The sequence below is a fragment of the Calonectris borealis genome, chromosome 2 (genome assembly GCF_964195595.1).
Source record: "Calonectris borealis chromosome 2, bCalBor7.hap1.2, whole genome shotgun sequence".
NCBI lineage: Eukaryota > Metazoa > Chordata > Aves > Procellariiformes > Procellariidae > Calonectris > Calonectris borealis.
In genome coordinates, this window is record NC_134313.1 from 163,450,305 (window position 1) to 163,474,387 (window position 24,083).

The following is a 24,083-nucleotide window of genomic DNA, read 5'->3' on the forward strand; positions in this document are numbered from 1 at the left end:
CTTGCATCTGAGGTCAGGTTTTTCTGATTTGTGCTGTATTCAGGACGAAGCTAGGAGAAACTCTTTTTGTGTAGACAAACATGATTTCTTTGAAGAAACAAAGAACACCACCACCAGTTTCTCCTCCCAACTGTAAGAACGTGCAGTATCGCCAATAACCTCGCTAAACCCAAAGGGATGATATGATATCATTACTGCTCTTTGATATGCAGATACGGGGAGTTGCTATTCTTATCCTCCTGTTTTTGCATTTAGCCTATGGAAAACACAAACAGGTTCTCCACGTTCTCCAGCGCTCGTCTCTCTTGCTGCCTCAGGTTGGACAACCGCAGCGGATGGGCCGTGGTCCTCAGGAGGAGCAGGTCCCGCTGCCGGCCATGGCGCACAGCCGCCTACGCGAGGGACTCGCCGGGCCGTCGGCTCCTGCCCTGGAGCATCGCACGCCACACGAGCCCAGTTCATTCAAGGCACGTATTTAAAATATTGCAGACCCCCTTTTAATCTAAGCCGTAATTGTTAGCTGGCTTTTGCAAAGAGCAATTTCGCAGGCGTCAAGAGTTTAATCGCGGCCGCGCAGATGAGCTTCCCTTGAGTCACATCTGCCCCGGTGTCACAGATGAGCGTCCCTTGAGTCACACCAGCCCAGCCACCTGCCCCCATTTCATCAGGAGCGGAGAAAAAAACCACAAAACTATAAAAAGACAGGTCCTTTAAAAAAAAATAAATGAACACCCGCCTCCCTACAGTGACGGGTCCCTCGGGAATGCCAAGCGGCGCTGGGCCGGCGGGCACGACGTGAGCCCGAGGCGGGACTCGAACCCGCGAACCAAGAGCACGTGGACTCCACCCCACCCTCCCCGGGGGCTGAACCACGCATGCGCAGAGCCGCCGGCCGGCCGTCGGGGGCGCAAGCGCCGGGGGGGCGGGGAGCCCGCGGCAGCGCGCTTGCGCAGTAACAGCTGCCGGCCTGGAGCGGGAGCTGCGGCCCCCTCCCCCAGCCGCGCCATGGGTGACGCGTTCCGGAGGGCGGAGTCGGGCACTCAGGTGAGGCGCTGCCCTCCCCACCACCCCCGCCGGGTTCCCCTCAGCCGCGGGGCGCCGGGCACCGCCTTCCCGTGGCGGCCGTGCCCGGGCGGTCGGGGAGGGTGAGGCGAGGCCGCAGCCCGGGGAAGCGCCAGGGCTGGGCGCTCCCCTCCGCCCGCCCCGAGGGGGTGGGGGACGGACCATAGCTCCGTCCTCCACCCCCTCAAGGCGGGCGGAGGGGAGCGCCCGGCGACCGCGGAGCCTCCCGAGGGGGCGGTGTGTGAGGGAAGGCGGCGGGGGGAGCCGTACCGCAGAGCCGCGCCCTCCCGCCTCCGGCGCCCGGTCCCCTCCCGTCTGCCGCCGCCGCCTCCCCTGTGTGAGGGGGGCTGCGTCAGCCCGGCGATGCCCTGCCCGGGGCCGGAAGGCACCCCTGGGGGTGCGCCTCACGCTGAGGGGAGCTGCGGGGGCGGTCGGAGGCGCCGCAGGGTGTTCAGTCGCCCGTGAAACGCTTCGGTTGTGGTGGAGGGTTTTCAGCGGGTGGCTGGCTTCTGGCTGAGGCAGCCGGCTTCAGCCAGGACGAGGGTAGCGTGGGTCTCGGTCCTGCCTTTGTGTCCCCGGCTGCGGCTCCGGGACTCGGGTTGAATGTCTGCTGTGGCGCTTCCATGCAGCACGGGGGGAGGTTATTCAGGTGTTCCAGTAATTCCTTTATAAATGTTTTCTTCGCGCTCTCCCTCCCAAACGTTGGAGTGGGTGCGGTAAGGAAGAAGAGCTGTGAGGAAGGTTTGATTTAAATAAACAGTATGGAAGGTGGAATTCCGTTCCTATTCTTCAGAGAAAAGGGTTTTGAGTTTTGGGGGTTTGTTGGTTTTTTGGTTTGGTTTTTTTTTTCCTCTGCTGGATGGTTTATTTGTTAGTGACTTCTACTTGTAATCAGCAAGTTAATTACTTGGAGATTTGTGTGCTACTGTATGCTGAGTAATGCACATAAAAGCATAGAACCATGTGATAATATTTATTTCTTGTTAAAGCACCATGTTTTTTCAGTGGGACTTGAGTTCTTAAGCCCTTTTGACACTTTAAAAAAAAAAAATAGTAACAGCTGTCCACTATAAGCAAATATACACAAATTAAGGACATGAGTTGTGCTGTGTGACCAGGTGGGTACATGAATTTACTTGACCACATAAGCGGTGCCAGCAGGGAATGGCACGGGCAGCAACTGCCCTGGTGGAATGGATAACCAAACCTGAACAAGGGAGGAATTGATAACCGATGGGTTAAGAAAGGTTAAGGTATGAGTACATCGTCCAGAAAAAAATGGTAAAAGCCCTTGAAACAGAAAATACTTAATTTAAAACAATGCTTCCTCAAATAGCCCCATGCATAAGATCAGATTTTAGTGAGGGTTCTACTGAGACCGCAGTCTTGTACTCTTATTATTGAATATAATTAATACAACAAATTAGAACTTCTCACAAAACACCTTTCGTATATCACAATGAAATAAATTATAAATTGCTTGCATATACCTGTGTGCCCAAAGTTTACAAAAGCTCAGTCAGAGTGGTTATAGTGGTTGAAAACTAAATTTTGTCTAATGCTCGAGATAGGTTTGTATTTGTAAATAGCCTGTAGGTTAGCTCACAGCCTCTAACAGAGCTGGAGTATTTAATTTGAATTTCTTTAACATTTTAATGAAGTAATATCTCATTCCTGACAAGATCTACATGTGTGCTTACATTTATGCATAGCTTCATTGAAACCAATATAGTGCAAGCATATGACGTATTAGTGGGACTGTCCATATGCATATTTCTTTATTAAAAAGATGAAATTGATAAATTATAAAAGACATAGTTGAAATATTAGAGTCCCATCAGCCTTGTCATTAACGAAATTTAACCCAACTGTTGCCTAACTCTTACATGTAGCTTGTTTTCTACACGTAACCGCAGTTCCCTGCTAGTGTAGCTACACTTTTGAAGAACACCTAAGAGCAAAGATCTACCACTAGCAGGTTGCTAAAAGGTGGGGGGTTTTGTGTAAAAGAAGATAAAAAGAGCATTATGAAAGAAGAAACGAGCATCTACAGTTAAATTATAGAATCTGAAGTCTCTACTACGTGATTTGAAATTGTTTTGGTGGGTTTTTTCCCAAGCTCTTCCCACTCAAAGGCTCTCTTCAGCAGTGCTGTGCTGCTGTGTTCTGTACAAAACTTGAGATGCCTGACGCCCACCATCCAGATCACCCTTTAAATGCTGTAGAATCCCCCTCCCCCCTCATTTTATAGAAGAAAATGTGAGAAGGCAAAATGGAAATACCTCCCCTGGAACAGAGCCAAGGTTGTTTTTGCCGATGTGGAAAAACCCGTGTTGTCCCTGTCTTTAATGTCGGCAGAGGTGAGGGATGCCTGTCTAGTGTCTCATCTCAGCTTTGCTTCTGTCACTTCTGCTGTAGCGTGGACAAACCTTTGTTAGATTTGAAGGAAAATTGTTAGCTGTTTCTGCCAGGAGCCCCGTTGCTCCCAGCGTGACACTAATGAGGCAAGTGCCTTTGGAGATTCTGCTTTAGAACTCAGAAGTAAATACAAGTTTGATAAAAACACAGGTGCGCTATCATCAGTGAATTATCATAAATTACCTACATGAGCAGTGCTCAGAATAAGCACCTGTAGATATTTAAAATGAATATATAAACTTGTCATTTGAATAACCGCAGATTCATATTTAATCGATAGCGATCAATCTACCATGTATTTCCAAAGCTCTAGCAGTAAGCTTAAAGAGGTGATAGTCTAAGAAGAGATGGGGGCTCATCGTTTCCAGAAGAAATAAACTGCAGAGGATGTATTCATTAATGTACAAATAAATTTGGGAACAGGAGGCTGCAGAGATCTGTTTAGACCAGCAGTAGTTGTGACTCCCGGCACCAGCAGCGCCCATAATCGAGCCCCCGTGATCGTTCAGTGCCGGAGCGGTGCTTCCTTTGCTAAGAGATGAAGAGCATCAGAAAGCAGCAGCCTGTGGTGGTTTTCCTGTTTCTCTCGACTTCCACTGCTGGACAAGGGGGTGAGAGGTTCCCGGCCTGTCTCCGCGGCGGGTGCAGCCTCTCCTTGCTGGGGGCCAGGGCTGGGTGCAGGCAGCTGCTTGCACGGGAGGGCTGCACGTGCAGGGTCTGCGATGGCCCTCTTGGTCATTGCAAGCTCCTGGTTTATGTGCCCCGAGATACCTTCCTGTATTCGTGTGTACATATGTCCATCTAGATTTTTGCTTTGTCCAGATCACAGAACCCTGCTGGTTCCCAAAATATTCAAGAGTTCACCGTGTGAGTGTTTTCTGCGCTGCACGAATGTGTGAAACGTAACAGGAGGATCTGCAGATCCAGAGCAAGGTCGATTCAAGTGTTTTTACGGCCCTTCAGTGGACGTGTCTGAAAACTCTCTGGAATTCGTGTGAACAGGCAAACAAAGGCAAACACATTGACATTTTGTTAATGGAAGGGAATGTTAAAATGTCAATGAAAATGTCACACTTAGATTCCCATCGTGACCACTTGAAGTAAATTCAGGGCCGTTTAATGGAGTTTTATTCTACTATTAAAGGCAAACACACACACACAACTGTTTAAACAACTTCTAAGACAATTCAGAGCAAATCTTGCTCATCAATGTGGCAGGGAGGAAAGAGAAGGCAGCGTGTGTTTAAAGGTGTGTGCTCGCTGCTCGTTTGGCTTTAAGGAGGATGGGATAAAACTGAATGGGATTTGTTTTGTTTAAATCTTTAAATGACAGCTGGGTGTCTTGGAGAATGAAATATTTGGCACCGGGGTACGTGCTCTGGCAATGCTTTGAGCATCCTGACAGTGTCCTTAGTGTGTGTTAATACACGTAGGGAATAACAGCTCTAGCACTGGGTGAAATGTTCAGTCTTGGTTTACGAGTGTACGCCAGAACTACAAATAACACAAGTTACGTGAATACCTGTCTACTTGCTATGCAAATACCTGTCAATTTAAGAAATTGTCCATGAACTTTGGACTAATTTGTTTTACAATGGACTTGTCTTACAAGGGGCTTTGGAGGAACTTGCTTTACAAATTCGAGCTTGCTTTAGAAACGTGGCTAATTTCTTTTGATCGTTCTTAATCCATACTATGTTGGAACAAGTAGCTATGATATAATAGGATTGTAGTCCAGAAGACTTCTGTATAACTTTTCAGATGAAACATACATGTTTTTACTTACAAATGCACAGAGAGACTGACTCAGGAGACTAATGATGGGTAATGTTTCACCTCTCAACCAGTAGTTTGTTGCGGAGGTGATGGTTATTACAAATGATCTTCTTTCCCTTTGTTCTGTCAAATGGCAGCACTGCTGTATACCAGCGGCGATCCCTCTTGCTAGTCTACCTGTGCAGTTTTTTCTTTTTTCTTTTTTTTTTTTTTTAAGCTTTATTTCCTCTAATGTATATCCACTCCTTATTGCCATTGAATCCGTGTGCTAATTGTTTGTAAGGATGGAACCTTCTGTTGCTGTAGTCCAGACTATAGGTTTCCATATGTATTTATGAAAATATTTTTAAAATCAAATTAATCTTTTGATAGGGCTCTCATGAAAAACTCCTGGTTCTCAGAGTCCTTTAAATTTGATTCCCAAGGTCCCTTATTTTGAGTTAACAGCATGTCTCTTCTGTCTTTTCTTTAAAAGCTCCTTGCACGACTTGAGGGCAGAATTTCTCTGAAGAATCTTGAACCTTATCTGTTTGCTGAGGAAGGATCTCCTGTTCATGGTAAAAATATATCTTTATCCCATTTATGGAAAAATGTTGATGTAAAAATATTCTCAGAGCAATATGACAGAGAGAAGCATACAAGTAGATCTTTTTGCCCTGGATTCCGAATTTTAATTGTTGATACAGTTTTGTGCAAACTAGATAAAATGAAATAATGCAAAGTTACCATTCTGAACATTATTAAATGGACTTTAAAATATCTACTTTATGGGTATCAAAACACAGATGTAGGTGAGTAAATACCAAGCACGTTGGTCTGTTTCTAGAAGTTTTACAGAAATTTGTTCTAGATTCTGTCATTTAACCTTTTTTTTTCAATCAGTGGCCTAAAAAACCACCACAAAGTCATAACTGCAGAAATTTGCAAAGAATTCGAGGTTCGATAAATAGCAAAGAGTTCAGTGATAGGGAGTGGTCTGGATCAGTTAAGAAAAGGGGCATGAGCAAACAGTATTTTTCAGTAAAGCCAAGTCATCAAGCCATGCAGTCTTGGCCTGAAAAATCCTGATTATACTTAGATGGAACTTCGGAAGCAATTCCATTATGAACATAAATACTAATCAGCTGAATGAGTTCGCAGATGACGTTAGGATCAAAATGGTTTATATAGACCATCAGTGAATAAATGAGAATTTCAAACTGGAGAAATCGGGCTACCTCCCAGTGATGCCAGTACAACAAGTTTAAGGTAGATTCTTCTAGTAAGAAGTTTAAGATCAAGGTTGGATGTTTTAATGAAAGAAATTACTGAGCTAAACAGAAATTAGCACACTTAGTAATTCCTTGATTATTCAGGAAGTCAGACTGGTTTTCCAGATTGTGTGAAATTTCACGGATATCACAATGGAAGAGACAACTCTGATTACATAAAACTAGAAATATATAGTAAAAAAGGAGTATGAGTAGCAAACTGTAAGGATCATGCTGTGAGCTACTACAGTTGTTGAGTGTAGGTATGAATGAATGGATTTCATATGAAAAGTATGTGGCTGCAGTGGTTATCAACATACTTGTCTGCAGTTTGAATTCCCACAGATTATAAAAGGTTCAGAAGAAATAGCAGAAAAAGCAATAAAAAGAATCAAGATAATTGGATGAGAGATGATGCTTAGTCTACAAACGCAGTCACTGTGAGACTATTTGTGTATTATTTTGCAGCACTTGAGAATACATTAGGGGTTTAGCAATATATGATTCCTGCCCCTGAAAGTTTCAAATATGATATAACAAAGATAAAGGGCAGAGAAATACTGGTAAACCAGTGCAAATGGACCAGAGAAGATTATTTAAATACTCTCAATTCTGGACTGCTTTATTACCCACAAGAAGAATTAAGAACCAGTGGTGAAATTGGTATATGCTTCACAAGGCTCCTGAAGTCTTAACAATTTTTTTAAAACATGAGATATTTTTGTTTTGAAAAAATGCAGTAATAGAAGATGCTGATCTTTCAGTCATTTTTTTTTAATGAACTTTACACACACGAAACAAATGTTTGAGACTAAACTGGCCATGTTCTGGTAGAACAGACTATGAGAAGCCTTCCTGGGGGTGAGTAATTGGCCTTGCCGTCACAGTCCACAGCGTTACATAATTCCATTCATCAAATTATCAGCTTTGATCTTAAAGCTATGTTAGGTTGTTCGTGTCTGCCCAAAGAATGTTCCAGAACCTTAGTTCTGAGATGGCTGGAAACCTTCTAAATTTGTCCCTGGCTTCTCTGTGCCAACACGGTCATTGAGCTTCTGAAGCACTTCTGTTTTCCTTCTGCTTTTAACAAATGGCATCAATTATTATCTGTATTGGTCATACTTTTTGGCGGACATTAGTGAAGTTGCATAATGTATTAGCACAGATCTTTAGCTTTATATACATAAATGGACTTCACCTTTTATTACATTTTTGCTTTGTCTTTTAATACCACAGTATTTATGTGAGTCCATGTGTTATTTTGATGTGTGTTCTCATTATTCAGTCTTAAATCCCTGTTGAAGACCTACCCTCTCCATTTGTCATGAACTTGACTTTTAGTAGGTCACTGTGGAATACTGTAATACATTGCCCATGAAGTCCGTACTGAACAGCTCTTAATCTAAAATGCTATGATTAAAGCAATGCAAAGACCTAAATTATTCTTTTTCCTGATGGTGTTTGCAACAAAGAAACATATATATGAAGTTTCACTAAACTATCCAAAGATTACATGATAGTTAAGTGTTCATAACATGTATGTCAGAGTACTATAAAATAGGAACAGCTAATATAGGTACTGCTGTGGTATTCTAGTCACTGCTTCTAATTATGATGGACTTGCATATTTAAGAACACATAAGCATATTAATTACATATCATTTAAGCACTTCAGGAATGGAGCAAAAGTGACATGAGCTTTAAATAATCTTCCACTATTGCCAGTCATATTTCTTCTATGCCACTGGTATGAAGGTGTAGGTGTCAGTGTAAAGCTCTGATGTTCAGCAATAGTATGACACCCAACATTAACTTAGAATAAATATTAGACCTTTCTACTTCACTTATAAATGGTACAAATATTAGTGACAGCTTCGCACAGTATTGTAAATTACTAGTCCAGTAACTTCAAGGTACCTGATGATGTGAAACCTGCAGAGCTATTGCTGAGTATTCTAATAGTCTATTTATAACTGCAGCATCAGAATATAGTTTAACCAACATTTGCTAGCGTAATGATTACAGACAAAACTTAAGGCTCTTCTCATTCGAAAGATAACACTGAATTGACGACCAGGACTGAGCACAATGTTTCAGTTAAAAATATATTAGCGTTATATAAATATTTAAGTTTATGTAACATGATTTAGTTTATCCTGTATGCCATTGCATAGCAGTGGACTATTGTACTCTTTAGTCTGACCATAGCGGGCCAGTTCAAGCTATCATGAGCTAAGCAATGTGTTGGGTTACTCCTTAAAACATACTTCTTGAATTTGTCAGTGCTGAATTTCATATGAAGTCACTCTGCTTATCCATCTTGATCTGTGAAATCTTCACAGTCTTAAGTCTTTATTAACCCAATTAGTTTGTCTTCTACACATTTTGCCAAGCTAATGGAACATTCATCTACTGCTATTTTTAACATGGGCAACACCGATTCTAATAGGAAAATTTCCCATTAACTTTCTTTCATGTTAAAGTGTCTGTTCCTACTCTGCCTCTCAGACTGTTTCCATCCTATAACAGTATCTCTTTACTAATCCTCCTTTTGAAGTATTTTGACATTAATGGATGATGCTAGTACTGATCACTAAATTTCTTCCATGACCCATTGTGAGGGTGTCAAAGGCTTCTTGAAAACGTTGCTGGCCACACTTCCTCCTCTGCTGTGTCATGGTTTGTCCACTCTGATCCAGAAGGATGAATTTCCCCTCTTATCTTACTGTAACAGCCTGGTTGCTAATTTAATGAAACCCTACATTTATAGAGGTTGCTATAAATGGCTTCTGTTTTGCACCCGTTCTTCTTGTGGGCAGCCTCTTTGATAATCATGAAGGCACAGAAATCCCCAGCTCTCTTGAGGTTATCTTCCAGTCCAAACTGTTACTCTTTTCAGAGTAACTTAAGTGTTTTGGTCAAACTACAACCCGGATGTGTATCGTGTTTAGCAATATTGAACAAGCTTTGAAGGGTGCTTAGCTGTCTTGCTGTCGAAATTTATAAACCACCACTCCTAAGAATGATTTTTCATTCAACTTAGAATTTTTACTTAAATAATTTGTTAGTTCTGCCAATAAAAGCTCATCCAATGTTATTCTGTGCATTACAGCTCCCTTATGTAAAGTTTTATAGGAGGTAACACAGAGACATCCTGATAAAACATCTTCAAATGGATAAAGTCTAGCATTTATTTCAATTTTTTTGAATCATTACCAAACAGTAACTCAGATTTGCTGACTGCAGCTTCTGAGTGGCCATACAGAGTTGCTTAGTTTAAGTTGTTTTTTCTTAAACGAGTCATATTTTGCTTATATTTGTAAAAGGTAGGTGAAGCAATCTGTATTGCATATTGGCCCAATTCAGCTATTGGTCTGGATTCAGAAACGCCAGTCAGGGTGGCAGAAGCCTTGTGCTGAAGCCAGTGGCAGACAGAAGACACACTTTGTTCCTTAACAAGAGGTGCGTTACGCAGTTGTTCTAAAATATTTCAATAGACTTGAAATATGAGGGAATGACCTACCCAGCACGTTTAGGAGGAGTTCTTCCAAGCTGGTATCTTATCCTAACAGGGTGCGGTTATGTCACTGGCACAGTCTGTGTGACAGCAGAGCAGCTGCTGGCTGCAAGTGGCAGAGTTGGACATCGTGACTTCTGAACAGGAAGAGAAAATGAAGATTTATGTCATAGGAAGTGTAGTCCTCTTTCATCTCAAAAGTGGGGAGAGCCATTCAGAACAGATAAGTAAGGGTTTGGGAGGCAATCAAGCTTTTTAATAAATGTCAAAGTATGAGAAATTCATAAAAACGGAATTGCAGTTGTGGAGCAGCAGGGAATTTCATTATGGAGAGGTGAGCAGTCTGAGTGTCACTGAAATGGAAAGAACTGTCGTATCGGGTGTAAATTGCTTTCAGGGCTTGCAATGGGTAAAGCAAGAGCTTCGTTTCTTCCCCACCCCCTCTGCCCCTCATCCCATGCTGCATCTTGACATTATACACACTTATGAACAAGGACATCCTCTGGAAGTTGAGTAATGGCTTGAAAAACCCTGTTAACTCAGGCAGGCACAAACATGTTTAAGTAAAGTTGCAATTAATTCTCTACTCTTGTATCCCCCCTTGAAAAGCTGTTATGCCATTTGCACTTGCCAAGGCCATAGAAATCTCTCACCTTCCTGCAGTTACAGTTGTGTGATTCTTACTGCATGTCTTTACCCTTCTGCCTAGAATCCAAAATGTCATAAATAAATAATCCAGTTCCCTAAATTAGAAATTTATAAAGAGCAACTTATAAATTAACTTTTTTTAGAGTCTTGCTCTGATATAAGACATAAGACGACTTTGGAAAAGACTTCAGAGTATGTTGCATTCACATCCAACAAAAGAACTGGTTTCCTAGTAAAGTGTAGTGCTTTTTTTAATTAACGTTTTAAATTTATATGATACGTATTTTATTGACCTACATGGATCAGGCAGTTAAGCTGAGTCCATTTATGAACAGAGATCCTTTGCTTCAGACAGTAGAGTCATTGCCTGAAGTTGAAGGAATCTGTGAGTCCCCCTTGTCAAAAGAAGCAGTTTCGTATTATGATCACCACAGAAGAATATAAGTGCTAAATAAATATACTGGTGTTCTCTTTACTGGTCACAGATTCCTGTGACATGCGCAGGTATTGAACAAGCATATAGCAGCCATGAAATGCTGAAGGACAGTCTGTGCTATAAAAATAGATGTGCCAACACGATTTGGACCTCTAATCTTTCAACTTTTTTTTTGTTTTGCTTGTGCTCTACTTTTTTGTTTCTTAATTTTGTGCATATAGTAAATAGATGATTTCTTAGCCACTTCTGTGTAGCAGCTTCCTTTTCAGCCTTCATCTACCTGTACTGATAGATGAAATCCAGTTGCCAACCTTTTATTGATGTCGGTGTCCAGATGCTTTTGGCAGGAGTTGTTTTCAACCTTTGTTCCCAGTTGATTTTCTTCACTTTAGAGGCCTTTCTTGAAAATTGAAATTTCTCTTGGTAGATGCTAACCAGGATTTAAACAATTTTATGGATATGAAACTTTCAAAAATGCATTTTCCATTTAGTGGAATAGTGAGTATTGGTTCAGTAAACACTGAAAACTGACTTTGAGCTGTAAATGCTTTTACCTGACAACTTGCTGCTTTGTTTTTGAACAGGAGAGGTCATTGAATTCCATGGTCCAGAAGGAACAGGAAAAACAGAAATGCTTTATCACCTAATAGCCCGCTGCATCATTCCAAAATCGGGAGGAGGACTGGAAGTAGAAGTCATGTTCATTGATACAGACTACCATTTTGACATGCTTCGTCTAGTTACCGTTCTTGAGCACAGGTTGGCGCAAAGGACGGAAGAGATGATAAAGCAATGCCTGGGAAGGCTTTTTCTTGTGAACTGCAATAGTAGCACTCAGTTACTGCTCACTCTCTACTCTTTAGAAAACATGTTTTGCACGCACCCCTCTCTCTGCCTTTTGATTTTAGATAGCATATCAGCTTTTTATTGGATAGACAGAAGCAATGGAGGGGAGAGTCTTAACTTGCAGGAGATGAATCTGAAGAAATGTGCTAACTTTCTTGAAAAGCTTGTGAGAGAGCATCACTTAGCCCTCTTTGCAACAACACAGACACTTATGCAGAAATCTACAAACTCTGCAGAAAGCTTTTTTCCTTTAAAACTTCAACATGAAACCGATACAGATTATAGACCTTATCTTTGTAAATCATGGCAACAAATGGTAACCCACAGGATATTTTTCTCTAAGCAATGTAATTCTGGCAACAGCAAAGGTTTTACAGTCATTTCTTGCCACCTCAAAAGAAACCATGTAGTCAAACGTTCATTTAGTGTTGCAGAATGTGGAGTTCAGTTTTAACTTGAGTTTGTTTTTTAAACGTGTAGTAAATCCTGATGCTTAAGGCCTGATTAGGTCTAAGTAGTTTTTAGTACCTTTCAAACTAGTCAGTTGTTGCTGGACGATTAAGAATTTTTGTCACCATTTTCTTAAAATTTATTGAAGGGCAGGAAATGGTAAAATTTTTGTATTACTGTAGACATTCAGTCCAAACTAGCGAGGAATGTTGAAATTGCTTGTTTGTGCTTAATGCATAAAGAGATTAAATCAAGAAAATTATAACCAAAGTAATTTTAAACTTCTAGTATCCTTCAGTAATCTAACCTATATGATATGCAGCCAAATGCACTGACTTCGTTTCTGGGTCTTGCTGCTTTCCACTCCTACTCTTCCAAACTACAGAAATAGGAGCCTAGTTGCCCATGGGGGAGTCTACGAAAAAGTGAGTGTTTGCTCTTTATAAATATTGGTCTTGGTTTATCCCTAGGTAGCCTAGGGCATATGAAATCCATTCACGACTTTGCCTGAAGAAAAGGATTCATTTTCACAGCCTGTTAAATAGTGGTAGTCTTGACCATGCTTCTCCAACCTCGCAGCCTCTCTGTTTACGTTAGCATGTGCTAGGAGAAGCAAGGATTGCAGGTGTTTTGAACCTTACAAACATCTGGGTTTGAAGAATCTACAGCTGTTGTAACTGAAGGAAAACTAAAGACCCAGCTCTGGGTACCCATGAATTTGTGCTGCATGCAGCAAACAGTTTAGTCTTTGAAAATAATGAAGTGTGGGTTATGGATTGTTTTGGGTGTGGGGGGTTGTTTTTTTGTTGGTTTTTCTTTTTTTTTTTTTAGATGTATGCACAGACATTTTTTTTTTCTCTGCCCTCCCTCATTATTCCCTCCCACTTCTTTCCCTTCCCCCACTCTCTCTAAGAAATCCAGGAATGCCATGCCTCTGGTCTTTACCAATATGTATTTGCCACATGTAGAACATTTGTGTGCAGGATTTGGCATGCAACATGTTGCAATTCTGGCAAAGAAGATTCAGAACTTATGGGAAATGCCCTACAGTTCTGGCAAAGAATACCATATTATTTATTAACCTAGAGTGCCCTTTGAAAGCTTCAAAGTGCTTTACAAGAAAGAAAATTGCACACAGTACATTATTTAATACAAAAACTTACATTAGCTTACAAATTTAAATTACTCAAACAAGGGGAAAATATTTCTCACAGCAATATTCGTTCAGTCATGTTGCACAGCATGTTTTATAGTTTAGATTGAACAGATTATTAACAAAAATGCATATTAAGAAGAAGTATCTAGCACAGTATCTTTTTGAGGAAGATGCCTAAAAAACTCTATTGTGAAACACTTACCTTTTAATTTCCTGACTTCTGAAGCCAGCTTTTTCAAGCTGAATGTATATCTGGATTCCCAGCTGTGTATAGTTCAGTGTGCATTCCCAGACTTCTGTATATAGAGCTGGGAGTGTATATCTGTACTGTTGTTTACAAAATCTGGCATCTCTGTGATTTGGCTGGATTTTTGCAGAGACAATGAGTGTCCTACCTCTAACAGCAGCCAGTACCAAAGGTTTTGGGAGGAGTGTGAGAATCGTCAGTTTTCACTGCACAGCCTCCCGCGGCATGGGGCTTGGGGAGCTCCTGACCAGAGCCTGCGGTCAGACCAGTGTTTGATGGCCGTTGATCAGACCTATCCTCCATGAATTCATCCAATCCATTTTCAGGTTACTTACCCTCTTGGGTTCCACCGTGTTCTTTCACAGTGAGTTCAGTTTAATTTTTCTTTCTGTGGGAAAACTTCCTTTTTTTTTCCCCCTCTCATTTTAAACCTGCCATCTGATGACTTCTTCACGCCGTCAGTTCTTTTACTGTGAGACATGAGCAAACTTTGCCTTTTCAACATCTCTGCAGAGGTGGTGATTTTATAGACTGTCATTTCATTTGTGCTTTCTCTTCCATCAACACCAACATTTATTTTATTTCAGAACTTGCATAAGTACCCAAATATATGAAAAACATACAACTTAACCATTCAGCCTAGACTGGACCCAAGTTAGATGGTTTAACATGAGTAGACACTTCCACTGGGAATTATGATAAAGTTCATACTTGCATTTTTTTGTAAAAAACTGGGAAGATTCAAGTAGAGCTACAGAACTTTCAAATGTGAAAATTATAGGACTACATAATTTCTACTACAAAAAAAAAAAAAAAGCAATCCCTTTTTCATCAGAGAAATAGCTCCACTGAAGATTAACTGCTTCATAAAATCATACAATGGAAATGTTCTGGCATTCCCGTCTGGAAAAAAAAGCTTTTATATTATTCACAATGTAGTTTATATTTTGCATTGTACTATAAAATAAATGCCTAAATTGAAATGAAGCCAAAGTTCTAATTGATCAAAAAGAGCACCTCAGGAAATTTTGAAATTTCCCAGTTTTATTTTTACTTTGAATGCAGACAGATTTTTTTAATTCTCTGGTAATTGTAATATTCATGCTCTGCACATTTGTTTTAGATGTATAGCAAGCCTAGCTTTCAGAGATGCTGAGCATCTGCATATCCCTGTAAGTTTGCAGGAGGGATAGGCAGTATGCAATCTGGGAGTGCATTGACCTTATCCTCTGCCAAAATTATGCCATTTGGAAAAATGAACCTTTAGGATACAAGTCTAAGAAAGATGCAGTGATAAAAAACCTGGGAAGGAGCACTTTTGTTTGTACCTTAATTAACTGTGGGTATTAAAAATGGTTTTTACCATTTTTTAATGGAGAATTTTCTCCATTAAAACTACGTAGAAATTGTAGTTAGTGGAGAATGCAGTTTCTCCTCATGAGCCAAGAACAGTATATTAAATGCAGCATTATATTTAGTATATAATATTAAATCCAAAGTCTCCTCTTTCACCTAGACCTAAGTTACCGCCCAGTCTCCAGCCCACTGTCTAACCTGGAGTGACCTGTGCTGCTGCAGCTCAGCCTGCCAGGGAGGAAGCGCATTTTGGGCTCGTAGGTCTATGCCGCTGGAAATCAGCCCTGCAAAGATAAGTGCCACCGCATCTCATTAAGTATGAGGATAGAATGCATGTATTCCTAAACTCTAATTTATCCAGGTATTTCTTAGAAATGAAAATCCTTTCATGCCAGTGTCATTGTTCTTCAGTTCAGTGCTGTATTATTAAAGCTTTTGTAGGCATAGGAACTTTTTACATTCCTTATAATTTTTGTTTGTTGCTTCATATGCAACATCGAATTAAAGCAGCAAGCTTGAAATAAAGAGGAACTAGTTCACCCTTTTTTCCCCATCCTTTTTATAATGAGAGAGCTTTTTAGCAAAACCAAATTAAGGTATTTTGCAGGTTTTATATTTATTTTTAAATAAACCAGTATTTCTATGGACACCTGGAAAGAAAATGTCATTTTTATACTCAGCAAAAAGTTTTTTGTATTCCTAGACATTTTAATAGAGCAAATAAAATACAAATAACAGTTTGCTTGGTTTAAGTTTCTACTTGAACATAAAATTCAAGCTTCCTTTTTCTTACATAACTGATGCCAGCCACTTAGTTTTCCATAGAGCTTGGAAGTGGCAGAAGAGAAAGGTTGTCGGGTGGAAACATACCCGCAGTTGTATTTTTACTGGAGATTAATGGACAAAGGCAGAAGACAATACCATTTTGATGGCTGCTGGACATAACGCTTGGACTATGTTCTGGAGAGGAACATGACATTTTAGTTATTTTCTGTGGCTGCTCTAATAATAGTCTCTTGAATCTCTGTATTCAAATGTATTTTTCATATGCAAGTGTCATACCGGGGCAATGGGCAACACCATTTTGCGATTAGCAAGCCTTATACCGAACTTAATACCCACCTCAGGAGAAAGCCACACCACCAAACTTGAGCTTGTGTAGGAAGTTGCAGTGAACCTGCGTAAAAGGTGCAGACAGTTTTAATGTTTCCATCAACTATAGAATAGCATAAGACTTGTGCATTTTGTAAAGAAGGGGAAACACTGGAAGAGCTTGGATGCTTTTGGCAGTGGAAAAAACTTTCAGACAGGGAAAGGAGCATCAGTACAATGCATCTGCATGATCTTCTGGATAGAAAACTCTGATGCCCTGCAGCAGTCTCTGAAATTAGAGGTCTGGCCATCCCTGTGCCTGGAAGAAGACAGCAGAGTGGCACTGAGCTATGAATAACGTGTAGTATGACAAAAGGATTCTTGAACTGTTAACAGGTCTAGCATGGTAATGCTTTCAAATATAAAGTTGGCCATAGTTGACCTGCAGGTTCTTCCCACCAAGGGATGAAACTGGTGATGGATTCCACTATGTAGATGCTGTATAGCTTGTTTATAATGAAGATACAAAACCCTGCTCCTCTGGACCCAGGAGGAATTAAATGTAAAAACAGACTCCTTTTTTTATGTTTTTTTTTCTTCCCTCCAGCTCTAGGCGCCTTCCCAACAGTTAGCACTTAGCTCCAAAAGCACTGTCACAGCTTTCTATGTCAGGACCATGCTTTACTGGAAGTGGATAGTTTTCTCCTTTGCTGAGAAATATATACACTGTTTATTACCAGCACAGACTGGGATACCCGAATATAGAAGATTGAACCCATGTGACACATCAGTGTAACTGGTAAACAGCTTTGGAGACTTCATTCTCAGGAGTAATGGCACATGGGAGTAGATGATTTTGAAGAAACGTGGCTGTGACTTTCCTTGGGAAAAGTTTGGCAGTCTTCCCTCTGCTTTCCCACACCACTTTGCATCCTGCCCCAACCAACTGGTCGGTGTACCTGTGTGGGCCTCAGTGCTCAAGGACAGCAGTGACAAGATGTCACCGCCTTGCCAAATGCTGGTGAACAGCCATGTTCTGGATCTTGGCACTCTCATACTGCAGGAGTTGGCAGAACCACTATAGTTTTTAATTTAAACCATTTGCCAGGCTGCTTTCTCATACATCTAGCTGGGCCTGTGCTGAAGACCTCTTAGCCCTGTGGGAGGAGATGAAAGAGAAGACATCTTGGTTTCCGAATATAAGAAGGACAAGATTTTTAGGCTATTGCTACAAAAAGAGGCCAAGCAAGGCCCTGAGGTTCCCAGCAGTGGCAGGTAAACGTCAAGGCCTTGAAGGTGGCTTGGCGAAGATCAAGGGACAGACTCTATGTCACCCTTACCAAGTGTCCATATTATGAAGAGATGAATAGGATTTTTGACCTAGGATATATGCATATTCTCACGCTTTAGCATATTGCTGAGAGAGAAGACCATGCTACGGTGGGCAGTACTGTCTCTGAAATGCATCTCAAAAGCTCTGCTCAAACTCCGTCACTGACAGTTCTGTCCCCAGCCCAATATCTCCACGGACTCCCAGCCTCTTCCTCTGTTATATGAACAGCAGTGCTGCAGAGATCAGTAAACACCATTGCATTTGCCTTTACTGGACATAGTGATACTGTGTGCATTGGTAGGTGGTGCTGGGCATTGTCACCTGGGGCAGGTTTGAGCCACGCTTTCCAACTTAAGAGTCTTCTGCATATCCAATATGATGACACTGACCAGTGAAAATGCAATAGCAAGTCCACAGCCTTCAAATGACCAGACCGCCAACTGCAAACCCATCCTCCAGACTCGGTCAGCACATCAGTAGTACCATCTCTGAGCCACCAGCTGACCCCCAATCTCTTGTGCTGTGTGTTCACCAGGTTCAATGAAGAATCCTTTTTCACAGAAGTGCACAACTTGAAGTATTACCCCACAGTTGTGTAACAAATCTATGCCGTATTTAGACGGTGCAATGAATGGGTTTAGAAAATCAGTGTATGTTAGTGGAGATCTTGTCAAAGCAGGTTGGTTTCTGCTCAGTAAAATGTCAGGCAGGCTACTGTCAGGAAGCTACTTTTGACTTGCAAAATAATAGCAGAGTGTTTTTCTGATCTGTTAAAGAACAATTGCAGAAGTAAGTAAAGAAGGCAGCAAATGGCACACCACAATTGACAAGGCACAAATAAGATTAGTCCCAGAGAGACCCACAACTTGCTATAAAATGGCATTAGCAGTGCCAAAAAATTTACCATCTTCCCAGGGAATATAAAATGGGAATTGGTACAGAAATTACTCTGGTGTGTCCCCAACATGATAAGGCCAGGAGAACCTTCTCACTGCTTTGCACAGTGGCAGTTGGACTCGATGATCCTTATGGGTCCCTTCCAACTGGAGATGTTCAATGACATCAGCCAAAAGAGTTGTGCCATTCCAGCTGCACAACATCAGGAGGTGTTAGGCTAGTGAATACCAGCGGTATGTCACTTGCTGGGTTCCCCTTAGCCTTCCTCAAAAAGCAGCATGCCTTTTCTACTTTGGTTCAAGCAGGGACGTGTCCTCCAATGAACGTATTGGCTGTAGCAGTGCAGTATGATGACATTTCCTAAGTGGACCTCAGCAGGTTCCCTACGCAGTTAATCTGAATCTGATAATGATCATATACCGCCTCGCTGATGTGAAGTGCAATACAGTGGAGGAACAACCCAGCTTGTCTCAGGCACCTAATACCACCCCTGAAATGGTGGAGGTTTCTTCTACTCAGGTTCGAAATGCGTGGAAGGGCAGCTGGGAGAGAGTCTCTGAGGTAGAGCCATGCCACAAGTGGGAAGAGCCTCTGTATAAAAATGTGAAGAATATTATATAAAAATTGTCTGTTGCAAAGCTGAATAACGAATAAGACACTATTAATTTCTCATCCAACCAGGCTATCGACTCACCCAGCCAAACCGTCCAGAAGCCGGGCGTTAACTACTGCCCAGATTGAGTAGGGAAGTGAGAGGGGAAGGAGTAGAGAAGAGGGGAGGCTGTTTGGGGAACCCCTCAAGGCTTTGCTAAAGCATGGGAGAAAGGAAAGCTGTATGGTCATTAAAAGCTGGCAGGCAAAGGGCTCCGTTTCACTCAAGAGCCTGTAGGAAAATGCCCACAGTGGCGAGGAATGGCTTAGCTGGAAACAGCAAACAGACTCTAAAATGGTCAGGAGGTTGCAGGAGCAGCCAGTGGCCACCATGAAGAGGAAAACCTGGAGGCGCCTGCTGGGAGGTCCCGAATGGCCCCCAGCAGGACGTTCCTCCTGGCACAGGGAGAGCAGGCTCGTCTCCTCTCTAGAGCACAATGCTCGAAGGTGGTGGCAGTGACTCCTAACCACTGTCCCAGAGTACAGAAACCACCAAGTAAACCCCTTTCTCTCATACTGATCAAATTCCTTAGCTCTACACATGGCTCTGCTCCAGTGGGATCAGACGCCTGTGTTTTGTGTTGAAGTCACTTCTGTTTTGTAAAGAAACTCCAGTGGTTTTGCTGCTCTGAATGAAGGACAGAGGTTGTATCTACCAGTTTCGGTGACATTTTACCCTACCCTAGCAGTATTGGCCATGAACTGAATGTTAACGAGTCAGAGCAGCATAACAGAGTGTTGAGATTTCAAAACAGGCTTTTCTTTTTGTGTTTCTTTGGGTTTTACTGCCACTACTAATACCTCTTCCAGGAAACAAAGTTTCCCAATACTTCCTTTTCTGGTAAGTCATACAGTGTGTGTGGTATCCTACCCACAGGAGATCTGAGAGGCGAAAGGCAAGAAAGGGACACAGTCTCTGGGTTTATTTTCTGGACTGAAGCCATACTCCACTTTGGACTGCACATTACACAACAGTGTTGTTCTGCCCATGGATTGATCAAAGATACCCTGGACAATGGGAGAACTAGGAGGGAGTGCTAAAAGACAGTGCAGGCGGAGCTACAGAGAGAGAGGTATTTAAATGAATGCACTGGATATAAAGAGAACAGAATTCTGCAGTGTCTGAAAGCCAAGAGTAAAACTTTGAACTATTCCTTCTGAATTTGCACTTTTACATATACGGCCGAGTTAAAGCCTGAAGTTGGAAACATGCAGACACTGAACAACAAGGCTCATTTTCTAGATCTTTTGATCCTACAACCTGTTTTCTCCAGGAGCAGGGTCTAGCTTCTAGGAAAATAAAGGTAACACGAATGAAAGTGCTTTCTGTTAGGATAAGAAATCACCAAATACCAGTGTAAAAGTTCCAAATGTGCCGAGTTCCCAGTATTTAGAATTGGTGACTGGCTAATCTCTGCTCTGGAGCATTTCAGTGTCACTGTTGTCCTGCCATTTATTTGAAGCCAAACCCATTATTCTTGGGAACCAGGTAAGTTTTCAGACTCTCTTTCCAAAAAAACATTCAGTATAATTATGGGGTAGGATGTACTAAAACTAAAATGTTAATTCATCCCTACACTGAAATGTACATTTAGCTGCCTCTAGGATTCTTGTGAATGAAAGCAACACACGAGATAGAACAGAAGGCGTTTCATCTTGCAAATCCGTCAGGACACGAAACAGAACATTCAAAGGGAATGGAGAAACCCTTTAGCTCCAGCATGAAATGAAAACCGAATGCAAGGTACATTTTCTTACGCTGTGGTCTCCCATCCCGGATTTCCTCCCTGTCTGAAACAGTGTGCCAAAGCTCAGAGCAGTGCATCTCCCCTTGCCAAAAGAAGCCTTTTGTAAACAGAACAAATACGAGTAGAGATTGGAGTAGAGACTGGAGCCTCACCTCGTTTTGGACTTGCCTTGTTTCCCCACAGGTCTCCTTCTCACTAGTTCATTGGTTTTGATACTCAAAAGCAGATCCTGATAATACTGGGTAGGGTGACGTTAGGTTTTGAATACAGAAGAAAAGAGGTCAGAGTGTAGTCTTGATACAAAGAACCAAACCGCCCCCAATCCTGTGCAACTGTATAAAAGCCGTAAGTACTCCCGGATAAGGAGTTGCCTTTTTGTAGACTTATAGCTGATGGCCTTGTTCAAGTATCCATTTTTAATGCGTGAAAGGAAATGTAGAAGATGTAGTTGAGAATGCAGCTTGCCAAAACTTCTGCTATGAAACAGCAAAGCTTAAAGGTCTGTTTTCAGATGATTTAGCAGACTGTGGTGGGTTGACCCTGGCTGGACGTCAGGTGCCCACCAAGCCGCTCTATCCCTCCCCCTCCTCAGCTGGACAGGGGAGAGAAAATATAACGAAAGGCTCGTGCTAGAGATAAGGACAGGGAGATCACTCAGCAATTACCATCACGGGCAAAACAAGACTCAGCTTGGGGAAAATTAATTTAATTTATTACCAATCAAATCAGAGTAGGGTAATGAGAAATAAAAACTAAATCTTAAAACACTTTCCCCCTCACCCCTCTCTTCTTCACGGGTTTCACTTTACTCCCGATTTTCTCTAACTCCTCCCCCTGGGCAGCACAGGGAGATGTGGATTGTGGTCAGTTCATCACACGTTGTCTCTGCCGCTCCTTCGTCCGCAGGAGGAGGACTCCTCACACTCTTCCCCTGCTCCAGCGTGGGGTCCCTCCCACAGGAGACAGTCCTCCATGAACTTCTCCAAGGTGGGTCCTTCCCATGGGCTACAGTTCTTCATGAACTGCTCCAACATGGGTCCTTGCCACAGGGTGCAGTCCTTCAGGAACAGACTGCTCCAGCGCGAGTCTCCCACAGGGTCACAAGTCCTGCCAGCAAACCTGCTCCAGCGTGGGCTCCTCTCTCCACAGGTCCACAGGTTCTGCCAGGAGCCTGCTCCAGCGTGGACTTCCCACGGGGTCACAGCCTCCTTCGGCCATCCCCCTGCTCCAGTGTGGGGTCCTGCAGGGGCACAGCCTGCCTCACCATGATCTTCACCACGGGCTGCAGGGGAATCTCTGCTCCGGTGCCTGGAGCACCTCCTCCCCCTTCTTCACTGACCTTGGTGTCTGCAGAGTTGTTTCACATATTCTCACTCCTTTCTCCGGCTGCAGTTGCTGTTATGCAGTTTTTTTCCTGTTCTTAAATACATTATCCCAGAGGCGCTCCCACCGTCGCTGATGGGCTCGGCCTTGGCCAGCGGCGAGTCCGTCTTGGAGCCGGCTGGCATTGGCTCTATTGGACATAGGGGAAGCTTCTAGCAGCTTCTGACAGAAGCCACCCCTGTAGCCCCCCCTGCTACCAAAACCTTGCCACGCAAACCCAATACACAAACCCAAGTCTAAAAGGCTTGAGTGTAGTGCAGCTTTGCAAAGACAAACCGGATTCGATAGTGCTGTAGGCTGGGTTCACATTCATCTCCAACCACTAGCTCAAGTCACAATATGGCTTATTTGCTGGAAGTTCATGTAGCTAACATTCACAAACATAGGCCATGGTAACTCCAGAACAACCTATAGATTTAAATGCTAATGACTACAGCATAAGCTGAACAATAAACCTCTCAAGAAAACCTAAAACAATGTGAAGACGCAGATACAGGCAATAAAAATGGAAATATTTCCCATGTGAATATAAAAAAAATGAAATCAGAGGCTAATCACTAATAGAAGAAGTCTTACTAGTCCAGAGAAGCTACTCCTTGAATGGTAACTCATTGCTTATCATCGGACCCTGGATACCTTGCCCACAACAGGCTGCTTAAGTGATGTAGGTCTTGTTCATTCTTATCAATTCTCTTTGTCAGGCCCTAATGGCATTGTTTAAGTCTGACTTTGCGCAGAAGCCAACAGAAATGCATTACTGAGTGTGCTGCTCTGTTGGCATGACTCAGGGTCGTCAACACAGTGAAAGGATCTCAGCCGCACAACCCAAGTTAAAGTTGCCTCCTGCCAATCCACCACATGCTAAATTCCAGTAAATTGCTTAATTAACGTAACGAATGCAGACTGCACTCTAGTCTGCACTACGGGTAGCTGGAAACACCCTTTCGTACATAAGCAACAATGCCTTGTCCTTTAACAATGTGGCCTAGATTTTATCTATTCTTAAGAGCTCCTATGTGCACACTCCTTGCAAATTTTCCTATTTCATTGTACAGAAAGTATTTCTGGTTAACTATTTTGGTAGTGTCATTTATATTCCCTATTTCTAGAAAGGCTCCTGCATATGTTTAATGCATGAATAGTTCCAGGGAAGTCAATGGGAAAATTTATATCTTTAAAGTTAAGGGTGTGCATACATCTTTACAAAGTCAGACTGGACTTTGCATCTATACCTAAAGCTTTTCTCCAGCTGTGTCTGCCAGAATATACGTAACTGAACCAGATTTCTAACAGTACTCCATTATTCCTCCAACTGGAAGTCAAAATCCACCATTGACTGTACAATCATCATATATGGCTGGCTTCCTTTTTCCTACTTCTTTCCCAAAATACTCAGAACATGGGGCATGAAAAAATTATTGCGGGGGCTAGAAAAGCGCATGCACACACAGAGCTGGTTGATGATGACTGGAGAAGACAGGCAGGCTGTGCTGACAGTCGCTGTCGTCTCACACCACAATTCAGCCGCCTGTCGTGGTACCCACAGGCTCACCGCACAGAGGCCAGTGTCCCGTTGACTTGCACTCGCTTCCACCTTGTTCTGGATCAAAATCCACGATCTAAACATCTTCTCTTGCCAGTCCTCTATACTACTCATGCCCTGGTTGCTTGTCGCCCTTTCCTGTCAAACACATCAGTCATCACGTTGATGGCTTAACACCAGACTAGTCTTTTTGGTATAAATGTTCCACTCAGAAAAAAACCAAACAAACAAAATAATAATAACCCGTGCCACAGAAAAAAAGTAGCTGCATTTT

At 42.4% G+C, this 24,083-nt stretch overlaps 1 protein-coding gene and 1 long non-coding RNA gene across 5 annotated transcripts in view; one reads left to right on the top strand and one right to left on the bottom strand.

The window, feature by feature from the left end:
- Positions 1-486: 486 nt before the first annotated feature.
- On the top strand, positions 487-21,508 carry XRCC2 (X-ray repair cross complementing 2). 4 transcript variants are annotated; one of them, XR_012672732.1, is made up of 5 exons: positions 492-1,044; positions 5,732-5,813; positions 11,692-11,866; positions 13,937-14,170; positions 15,323-21,508. XR_012672732.1 is itself a non-coding variant. In XM_075144227.1 (4 exons), the coding sequence occupies exons 1-4, from the start codon at positions 1,006-1,008 to the stop codon at positions 14,109-14,111; spliced, it is 471 nt and encodes a 156-aa protein (XP_075000328.1). In that variant the 5' UTR covers positions 493-1,005; the 3' UTR covers positions 14,112-15,205. The 4 variants fall into 4 exon arrangements, 3 of the variants coding, with proteins under 3 accessions (XP_075000327.1, XP_075000328.1, XP_075000329.1); XM_075144227.1 differs by lacking the exon at positions 15,323-21,508 and having other exon boundaries at positions 493-1,044; positions 13,937-15,205; XM_075144228.1 differs by lacking the exon at positions 15,323-21,508 and having other exon boundaries at positions 494-1,044; positions 12,726-15,205.
- Positions 21,509-21,530: 22 nt separating this feature from the next.
- LOC142079636 (uncharacterized) overlaps positions 21,531-24,083 on the bottom strand; it is a 36,964-nt gene continuing 34,411 nt past the window's right edge. The window contains exon 6 of the long non-coding RNA XR_012672733.1: positions 21,531-23,947. This is a non-coding gene — a long non-coding RNA (uncharacterized LOC142079636). The remainder of the gene's footprint in view (positions 23,948-24,083) is intronic.